This window comes from Sodiomyces alcalophilus (assembly GCF_042370955.1).
Source record: "Sodiomyces alcalophilus JCM 7366 unplaced genomic scaffold ACRALscaffold_10, whole genome shotgun sequence".
Lineage (NCBI taxonomy): Eukaryota > Fungi > Ascomycota > Sordariomycetes > Glomerellales > Plectosphaerellaceae > Sodiomyces > Sodiomyces alcalophilus.
In genome coordinates this window covers 376,899-399,281 of record NW_027263541.1, presented here as the reverse complement: position 1 = coordinate 399,281, position 22,383 = coordinate 376,899, and the positions used below count along the sequence as shown (strand labels likewise).

At 52.3% G+C, this 22,383-nt stretch overlaps 5 protein-coding genes across 5 annotated transcripts; 2 read left to right on the top strand and 3 right to left on the bottom strand.

Moving 5' to 3' along the window:
• Positions 1 to 898: 898 nt before the first annotated feature.
• ACRALDRAFT_1058857 (uncharacterized protein) lies at positions 899 to 3,173 on the top strand (the record flags this gene model as incomplete). Its single annotated transcript, XM_071015958.1, has 2 exons — positions 899 to 957; positions 1,028 to 3,173. The coding sequence occupies 2 exons, from the start codon at positions 899 to 901 to the stop codon at positions 3,171 to 3,173; spliced, it is 2,205 nt and encodes a 734-aa protein (XP_070871084.1).
• Positions 3,174 to 4,166: 993 nt separating this feature from the next.
• ACRALDRAFT_2114146 (uncharacterized protein) lies at positions 4,167 to 4,624 on the bottom strand (the record flags this gene model as incomplete). Its single annotated transcript, XM_071023665.1, has 2 exons — positions 4,167 to 4,381; positions 4,441 to 4,624. 2 exons carry the CDS (start codon positions 4,622 to 4,624, stop codon positions 4,167 to 4,169), a joined length of 399 nt encoding a protein of 132 aa, XP_070871083.1.
• A 338-nt stretch (positions 4,625 to 4,962) lies between these two features.
• On the bottom strand, positions 4,963 to 6,109 carry ACRALDRAFT_1083636 (uncharacterized protein). Its single transcript, XM_071019481.1, has one exon. The coding sequence runs from the start codon at positions 6,086 to 6,088 to the stop codon at positions 5,075 to 5,077; it is 1,014 nt and encodes a 337-aa protein (XP_070871082.1). The 5' UTR covers positions 6,089 to 6,109; the 3' UTR covers positions 4,963 to 5,074.
• A 616-nt stretch (positions 6,110 to 6,725) lies between these two features.
• Positions 6,726 to 10,552, bottom strand: ACRALDRAFT_1058856 (glycoside hydrolase family 55 protein; the record flags this gene model as incomplete). The annotated part of the gene is made up of 5 exons (XM_071015957.1): positions 6,726 to 9,699; positions 9,759 to 9,826; positions 9,886 to 10,155; positions 10,217 to 10,426; positions 10,496 to 10,552. The coding sequence occupies 5 exons, from the start codon at positions 10,550 to 10,552 to the stop codon at positions 6,726 to 6,728; spliced, it is 3,579 nt and encodes a 1,192-aa protein (XP_070871081.1).
• A 1,728-nt stretch (positions 10,553 to 12,280) lies between these two features.
• Positions 12,281 to 16,539, top strand: ACRALDRAFT_1072943 (glycoside hydrolase family 18 protein; the record flags this gene model as incomplete). Its single annotated transcript, XM_071018045.1, has 6 exons — positions 12,281 to 12,713; positions 12,785 to 12,889; positions 12,957 to 13,620; positions 13,714 to 14,563; positions 14,600 to 15,604; positions 15,682 to 16,539. The coding sequence occupies 6 exons, from the start codon at positions 12,281 to 12,283 to the stop codon at positions 16,537 to 16,539; spliced, it is 3,915 nt and encodes a 1,304-aa protein (XP_070871080.1).
• Between the last annotated feature and the right edge of the window lie 5,844 nt (positions 16,540 to 22,383).

The window sequence follows — 22,383 nt, the reverse complement described above, 5'->3', positions numbered from 1 at the left end:
TTATATAACTTTTATCTATCCTGATAAATATTTCCCTGCGTCCTTATTAACGTTTCCCTGCTTCCGGCACCGGGCGTAGAGGTCCGATATAGTTGCCCTGCGCCCGGCAGATGTGATAACCCGGATCCGATATCCTGTGGAAGCTTACATGACTAATTGATACCTTGGATAAGGATAACGGAGAGTTGAATGTCCCTGGACCTCCTTAATGAGAATCGAGCGAAAGTCATAAACCAAATGGTTAAAGCCGACCGCCCTTGTTTCTGCTCTCTATGAAGCCTAATGCCCGCGCCATTTCATCAGCTATTATTAGCCATTTCTACTCTTCAATCGAGTGGTTGAATTCCCGAAATAATGATGGATCTATCAATCTATTCCATGAATTCCCCCATTGAGGATTGGGCTTTTCCAACTGGTACAGTGGTACGTACCTCGCTGGGCTGTTCTCACACCCGACAACGATTAGTCAGCCCCATCCGTTTCCAATAAGTACCGGATACTTCTACTGATGCTATAATTATCTAATAGCTCTCACCCAGTACCAGGAACCCGCACAGCAACGACTCTTATTATCCAATCAGATCAGTGGTATAGCCCCACCTGGAAGCTCCTTCACGCCTCGTCGCGTTTTGGCTTTGAAGCCAAAGATCTCTATTTTCTTCCAACCTCGCCTAGTCAACGTATCAGTTCCTTTCCGCCCACCCGCCATCTACCTCTATCCCGCGCGCCAAAGACTAGTACTCTCTCATTGGATTTGCATGGTTATCATCCGGCCATGAGTAGTGTCTGAGTGCTCGTCGGCTTCCACCTCTCATCCAGCCTTGAACCCCCTTCACGTCTCCCACCTCCCGCGACGACCGTTCGTTTTCCGATCCGACACCAGCACAAAACACTCGCCATGGGGTCTCGGCAACCCACACCCCGGATACGCAAGACCTCGCAGAATATCCAACTTACGTATGGTGCCCTGCTTGACTCGACTGGTCACGAGACGAACGCGATGGCTGATTCTCTTCCCGGCATCTAGATATAACCTCCCCCACCGCATCCACGATGTGAAGACATATCCTGTGCTCTCCCCCCAGGGAGCCACTATCCTTCTTTATGCCCACGAAAACGGTGTCAGAATTCTATGGCGTGGCGGGAAACGGTTCAAGCCGACCAAGAAACCTACCGCACCACCACAGGACCAGAAAAATGGCAGCGCCGATATCATCATGCTCGATTCGGACGACGACGAACCTCCTCCCAAGCCCAAAGCCCCAGCCCCGTTTGTCGATAAGCCCGAGTTTGAGGGCGATGCCGCTGACGGGCCTTACCCGGATATCGTCCAGACACTTGACCTGTCTCTGGGCGCCCCGGCCCACCACCTCGCCGTTCCGCAGTTGACCCCCTGTTCACCCGAAGACGTAGGAGGGCCCGGAGCCGACCTCTTACAAGGCAGGATGGTCTTTGCCGTCTCCTGCACAACCGCCGATGTCTACCTCATTTCTCTTCCGTTGTCTCCCCCGAGCCCCGAGAGCAAGGCGAGACCCGACCTGCGATCTAACCTGTTCACCGCCAATGCGGGTCCTGGCGCGTGGGGAGAGGCCGTGACCCTGCTCACCGGCCAGACAAAGCAGAGCAATGGCATCGCCTTGACTTTTGCAAAGCCCGAAAAAGACTCGATCGCGTCGGATCGAGTGCAAGAGCACGCCGGCTCGTCTGATTCCGAAGCACAGCCCCATCTCATCGTCGCTTCCCATAACCGGGAAGCCACAGGTGTCCTGCGTCTGTGGGACGTCCGCCTGAATGCCAAGACGGGCAAGGCGGACAGCGGTCGTGTCAAACCATTCCAGACCGAACTCTTGCCGAGCCCTCTGACGGGAATCTCTTTCAACCCGGCGAATTTGTCGCAACTCCTCGTCGTTGCCTCGATCCACCCCGTACGGATTTACGACTACGCCCTCCCCTGCCTGCCGCCCGATGACCAAGCGACCGGTCCGTTTCCTTCCAAGGGCTCGTGGCTCCTCTCCTTGTACCAGCCGTTTGTGCGCCCCACCGGGACGAGGAAACCCATCCTCGACGCAGCGTGGATCGCACACGGACGTGCCATATTTGTCCTCATGGCCGACGGCACATGGGGCATATGGGACGTGGAGGGCGCGAGCCCCCTGGGTGCCACCATCCTGGGCAAGCAAAGCTCCGGTGTCGAAGGTGCTGCGCTCACCAAGTTCAGCGTGACGGGCCATGTGGAAGGCACCAGCCCCCTGCGTGGTACCAATGTCGGTTCCAAGCCGGGTGGAGATTTCGTGCCCATGACGCCGCACACTCGCCGGGATGCGGCTGCGTCGCTCAGTGCCGTGACCGCACCCGAACGCCTTGCTAGTGTTCGGGGCGGAATTGTGGTTACGCCCCTGCCCGCGATAAGCTCGGGGTCGGGATCCGGCGACGAAAGCGTCGTGCTGTGGATCGGCGGCCTCGACAACGTCTCCGTCATCCCGGCCGTGTACCGGTTCTGGGACGCTCAGCTGCGCAGGAGCGCAGGCGGCGGGGTGAACCTGTTCAGCGGCACGGTGCCGACGCGGATGATTCGGCTCCAGGACCTCAGCACCGGCCTGCTCGGGGAGCATTGCTGCGGCGTAGGTGCGGCGGTCAACTTTGCGAAGCTCCAGGAGAACGACGGGGGTCTCCGGGTCGAAGTGCTCGTCCAGGGCGAGACGCGGTTGGTCATTGTCCGCGAGGCGGAAGAGGGTGGCGGGACCAAGGCTGCCGGCATCGTATCGACGAGGCGCCGACTTTTTAGCGACCGGCGAGGCGCCCCAGCCGAGGCGCCCTCGGCCATCATTGTGCACCCGCGGCCCGATAAGCCCAGGAATGTGTCGTTCAACCTTAGCGTCAGCAAGAGACGAAGCGTGCGTGGCCTGAGACCAGGCGGCCAGGGGGACACGGATCGGGCCAGCGACACCCACGAGGAGGGGGACCAGACGCACGACTTTACGCTTCCCATTGGCCGGCCCAGGTCAGCGTTTGGGTTTGCGGACCTTGATGCGGCGGCCGACGCACAGGATGACGTCGAGGGTCGCGACATTGAGGCCGAGATGCTGGACATAATGGAGATTGACCGGGCGTTGGACAGCATGGAAGACCACAGGGGTAGTGGACGGAAGAAGGTTCTCTTTGAGGAGTCATGATAGGGGAGAGAGAAAGGTTGGGGGGATTGGGGAGGATTGAGACCTGTTCTTGAGACGTGGCCGATTTGCAATACCAGGCTGGCTGACGAAACAGGGCTAAGACATTTAGACGCGACAGACGACGAGTGTACGATACCCATGGTCAACCGGCCATCCCGGCCATCCCGGTTCCCATTCCCCAGACTGGCGGTATGTTTGCTTATCCTATGCTTATGCTGTCGTCTCCACGAGCCGCGACGGCATGAGGTGATGTGCGTGTTGAGGCCAACGAAGAAGAAAGAAGAGACCCAAACAAACCCGCAGGGCAAGGTGGAGCACAAGGCGAGATTCATCCTTGAACCAGCTCTGTATTCCGAGCGGGAAATCAAACATGTCGCAGCGATGGCAGCCCTCCGTGGCCAGATCTGGGTTCTCTGCGACCCAGGTCTGGCAAGGCGGGCAACGCGTCCTGTGGCGAAGCCGACGTTTCCTCGAGATACCTTTCGGGGTATCTTTTGGCAGGGATTTTTTTACGGGAGGGGGCTTAGGGTGGTTTGGAAGCCTCATGGCTTGCGAATTTGACCTTTTGCTTTCCCGGCCTTTCGGAGTCCTGTCAGCTGCCCTGCAACCCCGGATGGTCTTGTGGCCGGACGGGTAGTATGGGGTGGGGGACTCGGGCAAGGGTTGGGGGGCGGTTACGTCGGTACATTTCTTCGTTGTGATGTGGACGTGCGTGATGTGATTTGATTTTGATATCAACGGGGTGGGTATGAACTGACGACCCAGAGTGTCTAGTTAGCCATGTGTATCATTTGTGTAGGATGGCCAGGCTAGTCAGTTCCATTGGTTTGTCTTTGAGCGGCAATGTATCCTCTTCATGAACCTAAGACTCCATTCCTGCTGAATACGTTGATACATGAGCGAACACGGCGATTAATATACAGAGAAGGCCGACAACGAGAGGGCATCCACCACTTGTCGAAATGCCCAAAATCGAGTCTCGAGCTGTTCTTTTTACATGTGCTTTTTGACCTCCTCGGCAGCACCCTTGGCCTTCCCGGCGGCTTCGTGGACAGTGCCCTTGGCCTCGCCGCCGAGCTCAGACGCCTTGCCCTTGGCCTGGCCAGCCATTTCCTCGGCCTTGCCCTTGGCTTTGCTGGCCATCTCGCCATGAGTCGCGTCGTGGGCCACGTCGCCGGCCATGTGCTTTGCTTTTTCGGCGACCTTGGCTATGTTTTGGAGTGTAGTTAATATCCGTCTCTTCATTCATGGAGGCAAAGACACGTACAGCCGAGGTTGATGCCATCGACAATCTTGTCGCTGACCTTGCGGTCGACGGTCTTTAGGCTGTCCTTGACGGCCTCGGTAGCGGACTTGTTGGGGGTTGGCGAGGTGGTGAAGGAACGTGTGACTGCTGTTGCTGTCCGGGGGATGGAGACGAGGGCGGCGGTGCGGATGATGGGGATGGGCATGGTCATGGTTGCCGTGCGGCGGACGGTGGTCTGGATGATGGACGACATGGCGAATGTGAATTGGGAAGGGTGAGTTTGTATGACGAATGTACGATTAGGAGGAGGAATTGTTGCGTCGATGGGTGATGGTGATAGTGAGTTCAAAGAAGGGATGGCAGTGAGAGAAAAGATGTCATATATAGGATCGATCAATGTACTTCTACTAACTGGTTTGCCGTGATTATTGGTGATGTATCGATAGTATGGAGTCGAGGAACTACAAAAGAATGATGATGACACAAGAGTCGGTCGTGATGTCATGGTTGTTTTCCTATGACGTGTGTACCTAGGTGCTTGGATCGCGGTACATCATTACTTCGTATACTTCGTACGTACTTCGTAGCTACAACGAGAGCTCGTGTGTCGCTGCTCCGTTAGCGACAGAGCCTCGATAAGTATATTCCCCTAAGATCACAAGGCGTATTTTGAAACCTCTCCATACAGCTCCGTCAACCAGTACGTCGTTATGAAAGGACCCTGAAAGTTCTCACATAACTCCCATTCCCGATTCTCCTGCCACACAAAACGCTCACGACCATATCCCTCAATACCCATTTGGTCGAAGCTCCGGTGGCAGAGGTGTATGAATGTCTCGAAAAAGTCATATAGCCTCAACCGCCTCCTTCCCTCGGGCAAGTCCAGCATCTGGTCCGTGTCGTCACCGTCCTCCGTCACTTGGCAAGAGGTCGAGACAGCCTTGACCCAGTAGTGCCACGCGGTCTTGCTCCGCTCATCAGGGGCCATGCGCGCCAGCTCTTCTTGGCTTGGTGCTTGCGCGAGGCGATGGATGGATTCTTTGTCGAGGTAGATGAAGAACTGGCCGCGGGCGCCCCACTCTCGCTCCTGGAGGTCCAAGGCGTGGGCGTACTCCCAGGCCTCGACTACGTCGGCCCCGTCTAAGGCTTTTCTGTCCTGCACGACAATATTGTGATAACGTCGCACCAGCTCGTGCGTGATAACCCAGTCGGGCGTGAAGGGCTCTCCCTCCGGCAGAGCATCACGAGCGGGCCCGACCATCGCATTCCAAGCCTTTTTAATAGAGTTTCTCAAGTTTGGGTGGCCCGGCACTTGATCGAGTTTCTCATTCACGGCGTTCATGTCGTCGTTGTCCGGCTTCCCACGCGTCCTGCTTTCGCGGTACTCGTCCTCGAGGCGAACCAGGGCCAGCCTGTGAATGGCGGCGACGGCTTGCGTGAACGCCTCATCGTCATCGTAGGAGGTGCGGAGGATGGTCCACCCCCAGCACTTTTCGTGGTGGTACTCTTCTGATGTGCACCGAAAGCCGTAGAGGGATATCGTGTGTTGCCACGGGTCCCAGAATGGACGTTCCGGGTTTCCTGGACGCAAGTCTCGTGGAACTTGGTGGAAGAAGCTTCCGAGCGAGTCGTCTAACTCGGCCGGAGGGTGTGGGCTGAGGGCGAACATGGTGGCTGGTGTGCAAACCGGTCTTAGACTGGTTGAAAAGGGGTAAACAAAAGCACGTATTGAAGCGAGTCTCGATTGAAGGTGGCCCTGTAGGTACCTACCTACTGAGTAGATAGGTAGGTAAGGTAACTTTGGGCGGATTAATAAGCCGCCGAGAGACAGATACGTACGTACCTAGATACAGTGAGTAATCGTAAACTCAAGCCGTGCGACACTGTACCCCTTTTTCGTATTACCCCTATTCCTCCTATTACCCCTATTCCCCCTTTTTCTGCCTTTGCCTTTGGACAGACTGTGCTCTCTTCGAACTCGCGTCTCAAATCAACTCATGCACAGATCAGTACGGCAAAAATACTCAAATAAGACAAATGACGAATGCTTTCAATGCTCATGCCTCGCAGGCTGTTCGCATCTCCAATTTGAACAGGAGGCGGGTGATTCAAGGACAGGAGCGGGATACCATGTTCATTCTACTCTGGCAAGCCAAATTCATTGAATATAGCTTGTACATACATTTTACGATGAAGGATGATTATAACTTCAGGCTCTCCTCCTTTAACTCCTGGTCTTTGGACGGATACTAGACAGCATAAGCATCTCACAGCAGTCTATTCATGGCTTGCTATACTCAAAGGAATCAATCGTCCTCCTCGTCGTCATAATGCTCCCAGTCATAGTAAGGCGCCACACAGTAGGTCACACCCACTTCCAGCTCCGAGGTGCACTCCTCCATATCCGTCCCGAGCGACGGATTGACCTGCATCAAGAGGTTGGCTGTGATAGCATGTTCCATACACACAGTGACGCATGTATCTTGAGCCGACGCAACATGCCATACGCCGCAGTATGGCGTAGTACCCTCTGCGACGTCCGCATCCTCCGGAGGAGGAACAATGACACTCGAATATCCATCCTGAACCGGGGGCTTTGTGGTGTCTCCGCCACCGGGGATGTCAAGCTCGTGATCCCCAAGCAGCGGGCCAAGACAGAGCACGGTGCCGTACGAGAGACTGATGTTTTGCAGCAAGGCGCATTCGAATCCGACCCATGGGTTGTATCGCGCGACATCGCCATGCTTCAGGGAGAGCGTCGAGTTGCGCTCAATGCTGGCGCATGTGTCCTCGTCCTGTAGCATGTAGGTCGTGCCGCAGCTGGGCGGGATACAGAGCTCGGTGCCGGCAGGGATCGGGTCCTCGGCAGCGCAAGAGATGATACGGAGCTGGTTAGCCATGAACAGCGCGGCAGACGATGTCGTGTGTGCCCAGGCAATCTCTTCACAGGATTCGCCGTCTCGGCTTGTTGTGTACCATTCCTCCGTAAGACAGAAAGTCGAGTCGCGGCCATTGTCGGGGAGGTTGAGATCGGGCAGCAGAACGTCCGTGTCGCCAGACATGTCGCACGTCGAGTAGATGCATTCGAGTTGGCTCTTCCAAAAGTCGTCGTACCACGAGTAAGGCGTTCGCTGCATCATGGCCAGTCGTTCCACTTGACAGAAGGAGCAGAGCTCCGCATGCGGCATCTCTTCAATCGAAGCCACAGGGGTAAAATCGTCCACCACGTCGTTGCAGTTTCGCCCTGTGGTCGGGTCCAGCAGGCACGTCTCGTTCCATCCGGCATACATGCGCGCCCCGTGGAGGATGGGCGGACCGTCACCCGTGGCGTCGGCGCTGCAGACCCGCTGCACGACGGATACCCAGCTGGACAGGCTCTCGCCGCAGCTGGACTGACAAACGAGGTCGGTCAGCGTTGCGTTCTCGAGGGACCCCCGGTAGCGGGGGCTCTGGAAATCTTCCACCTCGTCGTGACACTTGATCAACCCCGTCAGCGCCATCTTGCAGACATCGTCGGCAGCGGGCAGAAACTCCACGTCTTCCGGTTCATAGACGCGGAAGCCAGGGAAGTCGCGCGGCCCGGTCGTCTCTCTAGCCCCACGAAGCCACGCGAGCACAGACGACAGCGCTCCGTTCTGATTATCGGCTGCCATGGTGGGCTCATCATTGTGAGGCGAGATGAGCTCAACAATACCCTTGGTGCAGAGGTTGTACAGCCACACGTCATAGCTTTGCTCGACCTCAAAGGCCCGCTGCTGGCAGTCCATGGTGTCCAGGCAGGACTGGCCGTAGTTGTTGAACCACGAGTACACGCCTGCACTTAGCATGTACACAGTCTCCGAGTCCACGATGCGTGCGCCCCAGGCCATTCTACAGTCCTGGTCACCCGTCTCGCAGTGGTTGAAGGTTGGGTCTTCAGGGAAGAGGCCCGGCAGATAGGGTGCTGGGTTGTTGCCCATGGGCTGGAAGTAGGGGGTCTCCGTCTGGATGGTCGACATGAGGATGTTCCTGGCACCGGCGAGCTGGTACTGGTACATGGTGGCGTGCTCGGAGGAGGTGCCCCAGAGGTACGCCAGGCGGCTTTCAATCAGCATACCGCGGCCGGCATAAACGTTGACCTGTTGCCTATCGGGGGTGTCGAGGTCGTGGTCGGCGACCCAGGCCCAGACATTCTCAAGGTAAGCTGTCGAGCCTTTGGTCAGATGGACCATGAGAGACGCTGCCTTGCACTCAGACTTGATGGCTCCACCAGTCTGCTTGGGGCAGTCGGATGCTTGGAGATTCGAACCAACTGCACCTCCGACGCGGATGTGCGAGTCCCACATGCCGACAGAGCCCTGCGTCGCCTCTTGGGCGTTCCACTGGAGAACGATGGCACCGGCTGTTGGTCCAGACACGGTGAAGAGCATGTCCTGGATCTCAATGATGCCAACGTCGCCCGGATCAGCCACACGGACCACGGGACGCGGCGCATCTTCATTCTCAAACTTGGCCCCTGTGCCCATGATCTGCGACCAGGCCTGGCCGATGATGCGGGAGCCGATAGGCACCCGGAGCGTATCGGTCACCTTGTACACACCATGCGGGAAGTGCACAATGCTGGAGGTATTGGCGGCACCGGCCAGGATGGCGTTGAGCACCGCCGTATCATCCGTCTGGCCATCGCCCTGGGCGCCCAGAGCCTTGACGTTCATGATATTGCTCAGCGGCTCGTTGTAGTACTTTGGTCTTCGACGTGCATACAAGTTAGGCACCTGGTTCTCATAAGCCTCGCCCGTCAAGGCTTCCACCCTCTGAATGGGAGGGACTTGGCCACCATCTTGAAAGGTGGACTCGGCGCCTCCCTCCACTATGCGGCCGTATCCCCAGCCGTCAATGGTTTTGTCACCGCCATTCAGCAGCGTCTCGCCGGTCCCCACGTCCAAGACGGCTACTCTGACGTTGTACAAGGCGATATTCTGCAGAAGGAAGCTCGTGGCGTCTTCGCTGCGTAGCGTCGACTCGACGGCAATATCCGTGTTGACGATGATCGAGTCCACTAAGGCGAGAGAGCCTACTGTCTGCGCGTTGGGATCCCACTGGAATGAATAGTCAGCAATCTGTCCCCGGTCGGAGTGATGGAAGAAACAACGTACTCCAACGATGCTGAGACCTTTGCCGCAGCCTTCGATGATAAAGTCATGCATGGTCCACGCCCAGTCCCAATGGACCTGAACTGCTGTGGAGCAGTAGACGAACACGAGGTGATCCGTTGTGAATTGTTGATTGCCAAAGTAGGCGCTATGAGCTGTCAGTTCAGGGGATCCAAGGGGCATTAAAGTGTTCAAAGATAAACTAACCCAAAGTTACCCCCGACAAAGGTCAGATCAGCCATGAAGCCACCAGAGCCGTTCTCCATATAAATTCCCTATCATCAAGTCAGCCAAGAACCGTCTCGGCCGCTTGGTACAGGGGAAGAGGACATACCTGTTGAGTGTTGTCCGGATTGTCGGTGTTGAACTGCATATAAAACTCAATGTTCTCAAGCGAAGTTGCCTGCGACACCTGCCAATGAATTCCGCAGATATAGGCAGTGGGATCCGTCAACCGAATATCAATCTTGAAGTTGCGGATGCTGCGGAGGAAATTGGCCGTGTTGAGATACCATCCCTCGTTCTCCGACACATACGGCGAGCTGGTGATTACACCCAGGCCTACAAAGCTGGAAGCCCCTAGAATGGTCGGGACATTGTTGGGCTAGAAAGGTACGTGTAAGCCATGACATATGAAAGCATGTAAGAGAAAGATTGATACTTACGTCGCCTAGGAACTGTGTGTTGTAGTATTGAATAATAGGCGAGCTGACCAAGTACGTCCCGGCAGGAAAGTAGACGACGGCCGGGACAACGGTGCTGGTGCCGCAATCGGGGCCGCACCTTTGCCCGTCGGAAATGGCAAGGTTAATGGCCGCCGTGTCATCTGTGATGCCGTCGCCCACGGCGCCATAGTCCTTGACGTTGCGCCAGACCTGATGTTTCCATGTCAGTGGCTTGTCGTTCACTTTGAGAACCCAAAAGGGACCAAGATGCTAACGTACCTGGTAGCCAGACGCCGGCGCAAACGGGGCCGAGCCGAGCTGTTCCTGCTGCGCCATCCACCATGTCTCGGACGACGTAGACGTCGATCTGAACTGTGGCTGTGGCTGTTGAGAGTGCAGCTGGGAGAAGCCCTCGCCCACGCCGTATCTCCCAAGACGTCCGTGGGGTCTCTGCTTCAGAGGGGGCACGTTGGTGTCATTGACCCTGCGGTGGCGGTACTTCTCGATGGTCGTGCGGGCGAGCTCTTCGTGATTGCCCTCGGGCACCTGAGGATTGGCTTCGGCCATGCGTGCAGCAGCCTCGGCCAACGCGGGAGAGATGGAGTACGGAGATGCGGAATCATCCGTCTCGTCTTCGGTTCTTCTCTCGACGCGCCCACGCCGGGTAGAGTTTCCTGTCCGGTGTGCTGCATCGAGGACTAGAGGTGCAGCGAGGGTGGCGTTCGCGGCCAGCTCATCAGAGTCGGCGAGCTTATAGTTGTTCATCGCAGGGCGCGCGACGCGGGCTTTGTTGCGGCGTCGAAGGACGTCGAGTGCTTGGAGTACAAGTTCATCTTGATTCTGCGTGCTGTTGGATGCAGAATTGGATCTCTCGACTCGCCGATAAGCGCGGTGGAGGCCATGATGAGAATGGGATGCTGCCAAAGACTGTGTGAAGACGAGGAAAAGACAAAGGGAAAACAAGAGTGAACATAATCCGCCGCCGCCTAGTATACGGCGAGCCATGATCAGCAAAGAGAGTGGTGATAAAGGAATGGATGTGAACAGCACAGCACAGAATAGCACAGCTCACAGGCGATTTCAGAGCTGGGCGGGACTTCCAAGAAGAACATTGAACTCGATGGCTTAGGAGAGTGACGGACAGAGTACATATTCATCCTCAAAAGAATCAGCCCGACTTGGGGATCAGTAGCAGGGTAGAGATTTCTTCCTGACGGAGACGGACAACCCTCGTGATCCGGGTCTAAGGGACTAGCAGTAAACTACTAACGGCATCTCTGCGGCACAGCCCGCTTTGGCATAAAGTCCCTTGAAAGTCAGATTATAGCACCTACAGCATAACAGTTCTGAGCCTGTAAGAGTTCACCTGATGGAGTCGTCTATTATGAGCGCCCGCCGGAGTATTAATTTCTCCAGCAGAGCCGAGGCTCGCTGGTCCCTGCTTATAGGGATACCCCTGATCTCCCACATGGAGGATGCATTATCGTCTCTTGGCCAGCTTGGCGCCGCGGCTCTTATTACAAAGCCATATCAGGGGCGGATCTAGCCGCCTTTCGGGGTCAAACGTTGCCACCATTCAACAGACTTTTCAACAAGGCTATGAAAACATGGTACGAAAAGAAAGAAAAACTCTTCAACGAGTGGAGTATGTCAGACTTCTGGTTGATAGAGGCTTAGCTCCTCCCCGTGCCTCCGAGAGGACCCTCGTGACTACTATCGTGACCAACCACGCACTCAGGTATACGAGAGTTCAGGGGGTTCGCAGGATTCTCATCTCACCGGCAGTTGAAGTTCTGCTAAGCCCTTGCACGAGTAGAGAAGCTCAGGTCCAGTCATGATTTTGGATTGATGAGTGGCCCGAGGCTCGGACGCATGCGAGCACTTTGGTGAGTGATTTGGCAAAGATGCCGGGCTTCATTAGTATGCCCTTCTATCCCCTCGTTCCGGGTTTGGACTCGATCACTACAGTCTACGCTACGGCACTTCTCTCTTTTCATTGTTTGGTCCTGTTGCTATCCAGCGTTGGGGGAGTTAGCAAGACTCATCTCCTTCCATCGACACCAGATGGCTTCTCGTCGCTCCGTTCCGCCAACATGGCAATCTAGCCTCTCCTTACGCACCTCTCTGTTACCTCTTCTGTTTCTTCTTTTCTTCCTGGTCACCTTTGCACAGGCTCAGCAATGCAGCAGGACGCAGCTGTGTGAGATTGGCTGCTGCTCCGAGCACGGATTCTGCGGCACTACCTCTGAGCATTGTGGTACGGGATGCCAGAGCACCTGCGACTACGAGCCCCCGGCCACGCAGTGCAGCAGCACCAAGCTGTGTGAGATTGGCTGCTGTTCCAGAGACGGGTTTTGTGGCGAGAGCGGCGCGCATTGCGGCGATGGCTGCCAGAGCACCTGTGACTGGACGCCCCCCGAGACGGAGTGTAATGCCAACAAGCCCTGCGCACAAGGCTGCTGCTCCAGGTTTGGCTACTGTGGATATGGCGAGGACTGTAAGTCTCTTTTATATACGTGCATGTATCGTGAGAGAAACGACATAACTAACGACTGCAACCTTGAATAGTCTGCGCCCAAGACAACTGTGTCAACAACTGCGATAGCAAGGCAGACTGTGACCCCGGCGGTCTCGGAAAGGACTATGTCAAATTTGACAAGTGCCCCTTGAATGGTGAGTGTCGTCGTGGTCTGTTTCTTCGGGTCAACTGTTCCTAACGTAACTTGAACGCACCTCCTAGTCTGCTGCTCCAAGCATGGCTTCTGCGGCACCACGGAAGAATTCTGCGGCAACAACAAGCCCAAAAGACCCAGCTGCCCCGTTGACGACAGGGGCCTCACCCGCGTCATCGGCTACTACGAGGGCTGGGCTCCCAACCGGCCATGCCACTCGTTCTACCCCGAGCAGATCCCCAGGGGTGTCTACACACACCTTAACTTTGCCTTTGCCACTATTAATCCCAACACGCTGGAGATCCAGCCGGCGGCAAAGTCCGACATTGAGCTGTACGAGCGCCTCAACACCCTCAAGCTGTCTGATCCCAACCTCCGTACCTACATCGCCGTGGGCGGGTGGACGTTCAACGACCCAGGCCCGACGCGGACCACCTTTAGCGACGTTGCGCGAACCACGGAGAACATGGACAAGTTCATCAAGTCGGTCATCAAGTTCTTGCAAAAGTACGACTTTGACGGCATCGACCTCGACTGGGAGTACCCCGTGGCCGATGACCGGGGCGGCCGTGGCGAGGACTACGAGAACTTTGTCACCTTTTCCAAGCGCTTGAAGCAGGCCCTCAAGACGACGTCCCGATCTGGATACTCGATTACCGTCCCGGCCTCTTTTTGGTATCTCCAGCACTTTGATATCAAAGGACTGGAGCCCCACGTGGACTTTTTCAACATGTAAGTGAACTATGCTTCTTCCCCTGGAGGTCTTTTAGAGGCACGGGGTGTAAATACTTTGGCTTTATCAGATGCTGATAACTTGCTTCCTAGTATGAGCTACGATTTGCACGGCACTTGGGATATGCCTAACCAGTGGACGGGCCCCTATCTCAACGCGCACACTAACCTCACCGAGCTGAAAGACTCCATGGACCTCTTCTGGCGCAACGACATTTCGCCTTCCAAGATTGTCTTCGGCACTGGTTTCTACGGCCGCGCCTTCACCGTGGCGAATCCCTCATGCATGAGCCCCGGCTGCGAGTATGTCTCTGGTGCGCCCAGCCAGCCCTGCAGTCGGGAGATCAGCGTCGTCCTCAACAACGAGATTATGGATATCATCGAGGAGACGGGTGCCGAACCTGTCCTCCACGAGGAAGAAGCAGTCAAGACGCTCTCGTGGGGCAACAACTGGGTTGCGTACGACGACGAGGAAACCCTCGCGATGCGTGCCGACTTTGTGCGAAAGCAATGCCTCGGCGGTATCATGGTCTGGGCCGTCTCTCACGACACGCCCGATGGACGCTTCTCCGAAGCCATCCGGGAGGCGGCCAAACGCCCCGTGGCGCTCGGGTCGTCAACAGACGGGTACGACGAGCACACGACCGTCAACCACCAGTGTAAGTGGTCCAACTGCATGGAAGGATGCCCCAGCGGCTGGCACCACGTCCGGCGCGGCGACGGCGGCGCGCGCGAGGGCGAGATCATGGGCAACAACCAGGGCTGCGAGGGCTACGGCACCCGATGGCTCTGCTGCCCGCCGGGCGCATCCGGCTGGGATGGTCCCATGTGCGGCTGGTGGGGACACAACAACGGGAACTGCAACCACGAGGACACGGACAGCGCGCCCATCTTCGAAATCGGGTCCAACAATCAGCACTGCAAGAAGAAGAATGCGTATCAGGTCGCCGGCTGCACGTGATCCTCCGATGCCGTCAAGGCGCACGCGGCCTGCACCTGGTCGTATGAGTTCCCCGACTGCGGTGACGGCTCGTGTGGAACCGGTCAGACGGAATTCTTCAGCTCGTCCTCGGGGAGCCAGGGCGCCTTTTGCAAAGACAGCTCCAGGCGCAAGTACTGCTGCTACGACAACCGGGAGCATCTCCACTGGGAAAACTGCGAATGGTCCGAGAACTTCGGCATCATCCCCAGCAACCTGAAGTCCGGGACCTGCATGGGAGGGTGTCCCTCGGGCAAGACGCCCCTGGCGCTCGATCACGGGGGTGGCTCGTGCAAAAAGGGCGCGCGCGCTCGTTGCTGCGACGTGGGCTACAAGACCATCGAAAAGCGATACAACGACCTAGATGACGAGTTTGACTTTTACCTCAACTACTTCCTGGAGGCCGGCGCCGAGTGCACGACAGACAGCAACGAGGACGACGCGCTGTGGAGGGCCCAGGAGTACGTCAAGGTGAAGATCAAGGACATCGTGTACGGCACGGCGGCCAAGTCTACCACGGACGTATGGAACAGTCGCATCGGGCTCCGATACGCGCACCTCGGCATCAACGACGTGCGCAACTTTGCCAAGACCAACTCTGCCGCCCTGCGTCTTGGATCCTCGAAATTTCCCAGGCGGCTCACCTGCGGCCTGACAACCTTTGACAACCTCGTCGGCGGCAAAAACAACTTGAAGTGCACGTGCCAAGGCGCGCACTGCTGCATCTCCGAGCTTTGCAAGCGAGAGGACGAGACCTCGGGGAATCGAGCCGCCGGCGAGGACGAGGGCTTGGACCTTGTCGACAGCCTTCCACATGCCGCCGTGGACCATGAGCGTCGCCAGACGTCTAATACTTCCAGCAGCTCTCTGCAATTGGTGTCTGTGGGCGACGACGACGACGACGACGACCGTGGATTCACCATCCTTGCTAGCAGTCGGTCTTTCAACATCATGGAAATGGATCCAGACGGGCTAGTCTTCATCTTCACCATTGTCTCCTTGGCGGTAAGTTGCGCATCCAGCTCCCATCGTTGCTCGTGCTGTCCCCCCCCGTTTTACTTACACGGTTTGCCCACATACAGTACTATAGCATCGGCAGCGTCCCCAGCAGCAACTCACTCTGGCAGAGAGCCATCGGCTACAGCTCTCAGGGCTGTTGGGACTACGACGTCGACGCTCTGAACGGGATCGACCGAACGAACCACCAGCAATATAACCTGGTGGTGGAACACATCATCGAGCTGCAGACGATCGCTCAGTTCATCAGGTCCACCATCACGGGCGTCCTGCCCAGCGGTGAGCGTTTCGAAGACCACGTCGACGGCCGCATCTGGCAAAACCTGGCCGGCATCCCGTATCCCCCGTCCATCCAGCCGCTCAACCGTAAAACTACCCCCATGGACCGCATCTTCAGCACCCTAGGCACCAGGCGGAACACAGCGCCCTTTGTGCTGGCCCCCGCGGGCCTCAACAGCGTCAAACTGAACATGTGGGGTGGAGACAGCCCGGTATCCGAGTCTACTCTGGAGGGATACCTCGCTCAGAGGACCAGTGCATCTTTCCAGAGCTTCGTAGACGGGGTCCGACAGCCCCTCGTTGTCCTTCAGTACCTGGCCGATTCCACCGTTCGCACCCAGGCCCGTGAAGCGTACCGCGCTCTGCGGGCGGAGATGGCCCTGCTCTCCCAGGAGGCCCGAAACAACGGCTATCGTAATCCGGACCTCGAACACATGTTGGACCGATGGTTCCGCGATCACATAGATCACATGATTAGTCGGACAAGGGACTTTATGCGGAGACTCCGTGAAGATGGCGATGAGGTCATTCGAAACTCTGGTGTTCAAAACGAGCAGGCGATGTTGGAGAGTTTGTATGTGCTCTGGGACGGTGCAACGGACTTTGAGTTTGACTACGAAGGGTGGTTTGGTGATGACCCTTGAGAGAATCGAACACTTGCGTAGACTGGACGTTACAACAGTCGAAGACGGACATGGAGCTGGAAGAGGGTGATCAATACGGTCTGATCTGTTGAGGGTCTCATAGAGTACATGGGTAAAGTGGAAGAGGCTTCCGATTAGAGCTGTCCAGATCATGTCGGAGGCAGAGCTGTTGATTAAAGGGGTGAATTCGACTGTGTTGTTATTGTGTCTGCATCAATCAAATCACATCGCAGGTATGAAATTGACTGATTGATACTTTCGGCGTCATGAAGTTGATTGATTGATCAGTTGATTGATAGATCTTAATCCCTATCAGTAGCAGCACCCAAAGTGAGGCCATTCACAACTATGGACATACCCATCAGCCTAACGCCTGGTACCACTCCTACCGCCTTAATGCCCTCCTAGAGCAGGGCAGGGCGACGTGCTCTATATATCGTAAGGCTAATAAAGCTAGAAACGGTAGTAGAAAAGGGGTAGAAAAGGGGTGGAAAAGGGGTGGAAAAGGAGTGGAAAAGGAGTGGAAAGGGGTGGAAAAGGGAGGGAAAAGGGAGGGAAAAGGGGTGGAAAAGGGGTGGAAAAGGGGTGGAAAAGGGAGGGAGGCTCGTACGTTGTAGACTTAAGGGGCTGACTAAGGGCGCTCGACCCGTGGTCTGTGCTTAATATGGATTATCTCGTGACCTATCACGTGATCTGTCACAATAGATTATCCCGGTTCAGAACTCGCGATTCTATTAGTCCAGAGACGGATTATTACTATGACAAGAAGCTATGATTAACCGAACCGAGCTATAGAGATATAATAGATTGCCTTAATTCCACACCTCAGGCTCGTAGGAGGCTAAGCTATATATAGGCTGTGCCTCGGCTATCTATAACCAATAGGAATCCCCGTCTAGTAGCCTGTTTTATCTATAAGCCATACCTGCTCTAGTAGCTAATAGCCTAAGAGCTCGGAGACTAAATACCGAGCTAAGTAGCCGTATCGGTATAGCTATATTTATATAACTTATTTAGTTATATAACACACCCCCTATTTCGAGCTGTTTATTTAAAAACACTCGGAATACGCCTAGGCTAGAATTAAACTATAGTTAAAATAGCTTTAAAGAGCCGTTTTAATAGAAAACCATAAAGGAAAAACAGGTTTAAAAAAGATATCAAAATAATATAAAAAAAAGAGAAAGGGATAGTCAGAACAAAGCAAACAGGCAGCCTATAATAGTAACCTAAGAGTAATATAAGCTAGAAGTTAGAAGACAGCTCGCTATATATATTTTTAGTAGCCCGGCGGCTAAAATCGAGTTCTTTTAGTTAAATAACCTTCTTATTAACGATTTTCTAACGGTTTTTAACGATAATTCTTTATTTTTTTATATCACTAACTCTTATTTCTTTATTCCGTTCCCTTACTATAGTAAGCCGAGCTTAAAAATGGTTAGAAGAGCTATATAAGTGCTGATAGAAATAGGCTCCTAAGAAGAACGATGCCGCTAAGAAGGCTGCCCCTGCTAAAAAGGGTGTTATAAAGACCGGCCGGGTTACTAAGACCGTTAAAGTAAGTTAGTTATTAGTAGGAGAGACGAGTGCTTTTTACTAATCGAGCTATAGAAAAACACTTATAAGGCCGCTAAAGATACCGCTACCACCGCCGCCTCCGCTAATACCGCCGACGCCGCCGCTACCCCCGAGGCTAGTAGTAGCACTGCTAAGGCTCCTAAGAAGCGTTTTTCGGCTAAAAACCCGCCTCCTAGGTTTATAGGGGAGGAGTTTAAAATCCCCTGCGCGGGATATATTAAAGGCTAGATCGCTGGCCGTAGTAAGTTCGATCGCTGCGTTACTATATATAGTATTATAAAGAGGTGCTATAAGTGTTTTTCTAACGGGTATAAGTGCCTCCCCTAGTAAGCTCTGATTTATCTAAACTAAGCTTCGTTAACGTTAACGCCTATAGTACCTCGGTTATAGCTCCTATAGCTCTCCGTGCTATTATTATAGAGAAAGAGTTAGTCGAAAAGCCCGATAATACGGGTAACTAAGAAGTGAGTCTCGAACTCTTCCTGTTAATTACTATTAAGCTATATTCTAACGTTTTCGAGTAGCTTATTAAGCGGCTCCGCCGCGGCCTTCGTCTTCTAGACGATATATTAGAGGATCTTAAGTATCCTTAGGTTTTCGAGCTAGTCTACCGGGCTCCCGCTACTCTAGGAGCTAGTACGGCTACCGCCTTTAGCGCTAATCCTAAGGAGAGGATTAAATACTATTTAATAACGGCTATTAAAGATATTTTTATTATAGTCGATAAGGCCCGCGAGGGCCGGGTTAAAGATCACGGGGTATCGCCTAGCGGTATTACCCCCTTTACTCAGAATAAGCAGAACTAAGCTAGAAAGGAGGGGGAGAGGGCTATAGAGGCCGTTAAGAATAAAAGTGCCCTTAAGGGTAATAGTGCTGCTATTAAGGGATCTAGTGATATTATTATTTAAGTATTATTAGAGTAGTTTTAGCTATTATCTTTTCCGGCTTTAGCCGATAAATTCCTATCCGTTATTATGCTACTCTGAATTCCTAATCGTCGCCCGCTAACTAGGTTAAGATATGCTTTAAATTACTCGAACTTTTAACGACTAAGGGCCTTCGTGAGCCCGTCTACCGGTATCTCGGCGGTTAGTAAGTAAACGATTTAAAAAGCTCCTTTCTTATACTCTTAATATATCTATAAGCTCTGAATATTAACGTGACAAAGCCTAGTCTTAATTCGGGCGCGCTCTTCCACTATAAGTCGAATCGTCTAGCAGTTATCGTAGGCTATCTCCTAGGGGGTCCCGGAGTTAAACCGTATTTCCGTAAATAGCCGTTTTAAGCTTATAGTCTCCTTTATAGTTTCCTATAAAATAAGTAACTTAGCTTCCGTTAAAAAAGTCGTGATAATCGATTATCTTAAGGCTTTCTAAACCACTAAGCCGCCGAATAGGCTAATAAGATAGCCTTATAAGGAACGCCGGGTTTCGAGGTTATTAGTAAAGGATACGTCGCTTATAATCACTATAGCCTATATTACGCAGCTTAAATCCGTGCCGTACTAGATTATTAAGTCCCGTGTTACGTATAAATAACGAATCGCTTATTCCACGGCTTCTTAATACTCTTTCGACGGGTTAGTTAGGAACCTAAAAAGCAAGGAAGCAGAAAACGCGACGTCTAGCCGTAGTATTACTGCTATATAGAGTAAGGAGCCGACCTTTTCCTAAAAAGCCTTAATCTCCTATAGTATCGCCTTATCCTCGCGCTTTATAAGCTTAATAGTAGGGATTAGTATACTAGGATATATATTCCGATCTGCCTAGTTAAAATAAGCTATAATCTTTTTAATATAGGACTTATACGATAGGAAGATCTTTTGGTTAGGTCGGTCTCGGATAATGCGTATACCTAGAAACCACTCTGCGTCCCCCTTCTTAGAGAGCTTATATTTATTTTTTAATCCCTTAATAGCTTTAAGAGCTACGTGTAGGCGGTCTTAATAGTAAAGGAATAGAATATCGTTTATAAAGAATACTATAAAGGTATCGCGAGCTTCTAAAAAGAATAGGCACGGCTCCTCCTTACTATAAACTAAACTAATAGATTTAAGCGTGGTAATAAGGTCGTTATACTATAAAAAAGGGGAATCGCGTAGGCCGTATAAGGCTTTATCGAGCTTTAAGCTAGTCTTAGGCTTCTTAAAGCTATCCGGTAACTAATAGATAATAGGCTCGCTATCTTTACTTTTTTCGGCGTTAATAAAAGCGTTAATAACATCGAACTACTTAATTTCTAGATTAAACTATACTATAAGGGCCACTACTACGCGGAAAGAATAAGAAGCGAGCGTAATAGTATAGGTGTCCTTAATTATAGAGCTTACTTATAGGTCTCCTCGAATAATAAGGCGCGATTTATATCGCTTTAATATACCCTCCTTATTAAAAACGTATATAAAAACCTATATTAGGGGAATCGGCCTTATAGTGGCCTGGTTCCGGGGGATCTCTCGCCACGTCTTCTTTTTAAGTAGCTTATTCACCTCCTAATAAGCTGCTTCCTTAAATTATAAGCCTATAGGATATAAGTAAAGGTCTCTTTAGTGCCTCGGCAAAGGCTTAAGGTTATCGCGATATATAGGGTTATCGCTTTTAGGCTCTAATAAAGAGGAAGAAGTCTCTGCCTATTTACCCTTAGTAGCCGCTAAAAATACTAAATAAAGTATTAGAACGCTAGCGGGATTAGCTATAATTTCCTCTCCGAGCTAATTAGGTATCGGAAAGGTAAAAAAGTGCTATTATCCCGCGAGGACTAAATCTTTATCTGGTTTTATCGTATAAGTCTATGGATTTACCCTTTTAGCTTTACCCTTAGCCCTTATCTACGCTATTCTAAAACTTCTACGCGGGGGATCGCTTAGCGGCGGCTAATATACCGCCTACTATTTCGTAGTGGATAAGGATATCGGAGCTATAAAGATAGTTAACTTAGTTAAAGGGGTTAGGCGCTCCTCCTATTCCTAACTCGGCTTAGATACTGCCTTATTAGGAAAATAAGGCCTATAAACCTATAAGTCTAGCTCTAAAGTCGGTTCAGGAGCTAGTTCCGGGTTATAATAGTCCGGATAAGGTTTAGGAGAAAGGCCTGAGTCTAACGTATATAGCGCCGGGACTATAGGAGCCTATAGGATTAGGACCTCGGATCGGTTAGAACCGATCGCCGTAGCTATAAATAAGCTGCTTTTAATTTCCTAGAAGTGCGCTAGTTCCGGGGAAGGTTAAGGTGTCTAGAGACCAAACTAGGTTAGTATATACTAGGCGGTAAATAATAATATACTACTCTTAATAATACCTAAGTCGCTTTATTTTCCGGATAGAGCTACCTATATATACGTGTCTACTACCCCTAAGCTTATAGAATAGGACTCGGAAATACTAAAAGGGTCTATTTATAAGATCTAATAATTATCTAATAAGTCTTTCTCCTTAATTTATATAATCTACTTAGAAGTCTCCCTTATAGGTAGCGCCTCTAAGCTTTTTATAGCTTACTTATAGAAGATCTGCTTATTAAAACTTATATTATATATAAAAATCACCTTATCTAGTAGCGGAACCTAAATCCGGTAGATATTATAAGCTACGTAGCCTATAAGATACCCGATATAAGCCCTAGGGCTAACCTTAAATCTCCTTTTATCTCTTCCTGCCTCCTTATCGCGGATTAAAGGATATACGCGGTACCCGTAGGCGTGGACGCCGCTTTAATCCGGGCATAGGTCGGTAGTATACTCTCTAATCGGAATCGGAGCCTTATACCTAAACTAGTTATAAAGGAATTCGACTAGGGATTTCTACTTAAGCCGCTACGATAAGCTTATATTATATAGGTATACTATTACTTTTAACGCTTCCGGCTATATCTTTACTAGGAGACTAGCGCCGTTAAGTATAGCGTTTATTTTATCCGTAATCTCCTTAATAAGGTGTTTAATACCGTTATTCGGTTCGTGAGTATAAGGGGGGGTCGTTTCTAGGTTAATACCCTCTACTCCGCTTTAGTGCCTATAACGCGACTTTTTACTTAAAGATAGTAGGCTAAGTTTATTATCGGAGTATAGTTTATAAATCGTTACCTAGAACTATCTTTTAACCCACCTCTTAAAGCTAAAAAGAATATAGAATACCTTATCTGCTATCTTATATAGTAATATTATAATAAAAGTCTACCCGCTATATTTATCCTTAAGGAAGACGGCCTACTTATCGCCGTTATAGCCGCTCGGAAAGTCTCTAATATCCTATAGGATACGCTAAAAGG

Coding starts and splice junctions, on each gene's coding strand:
- ACRALDRAFT_1083636 (XM_071019481.1), bottom strand. CDS start 6,088: ATGTTCGCCCTCAGCCCACACCCTCCGGCCGAGTTAGACGACTCGCTC.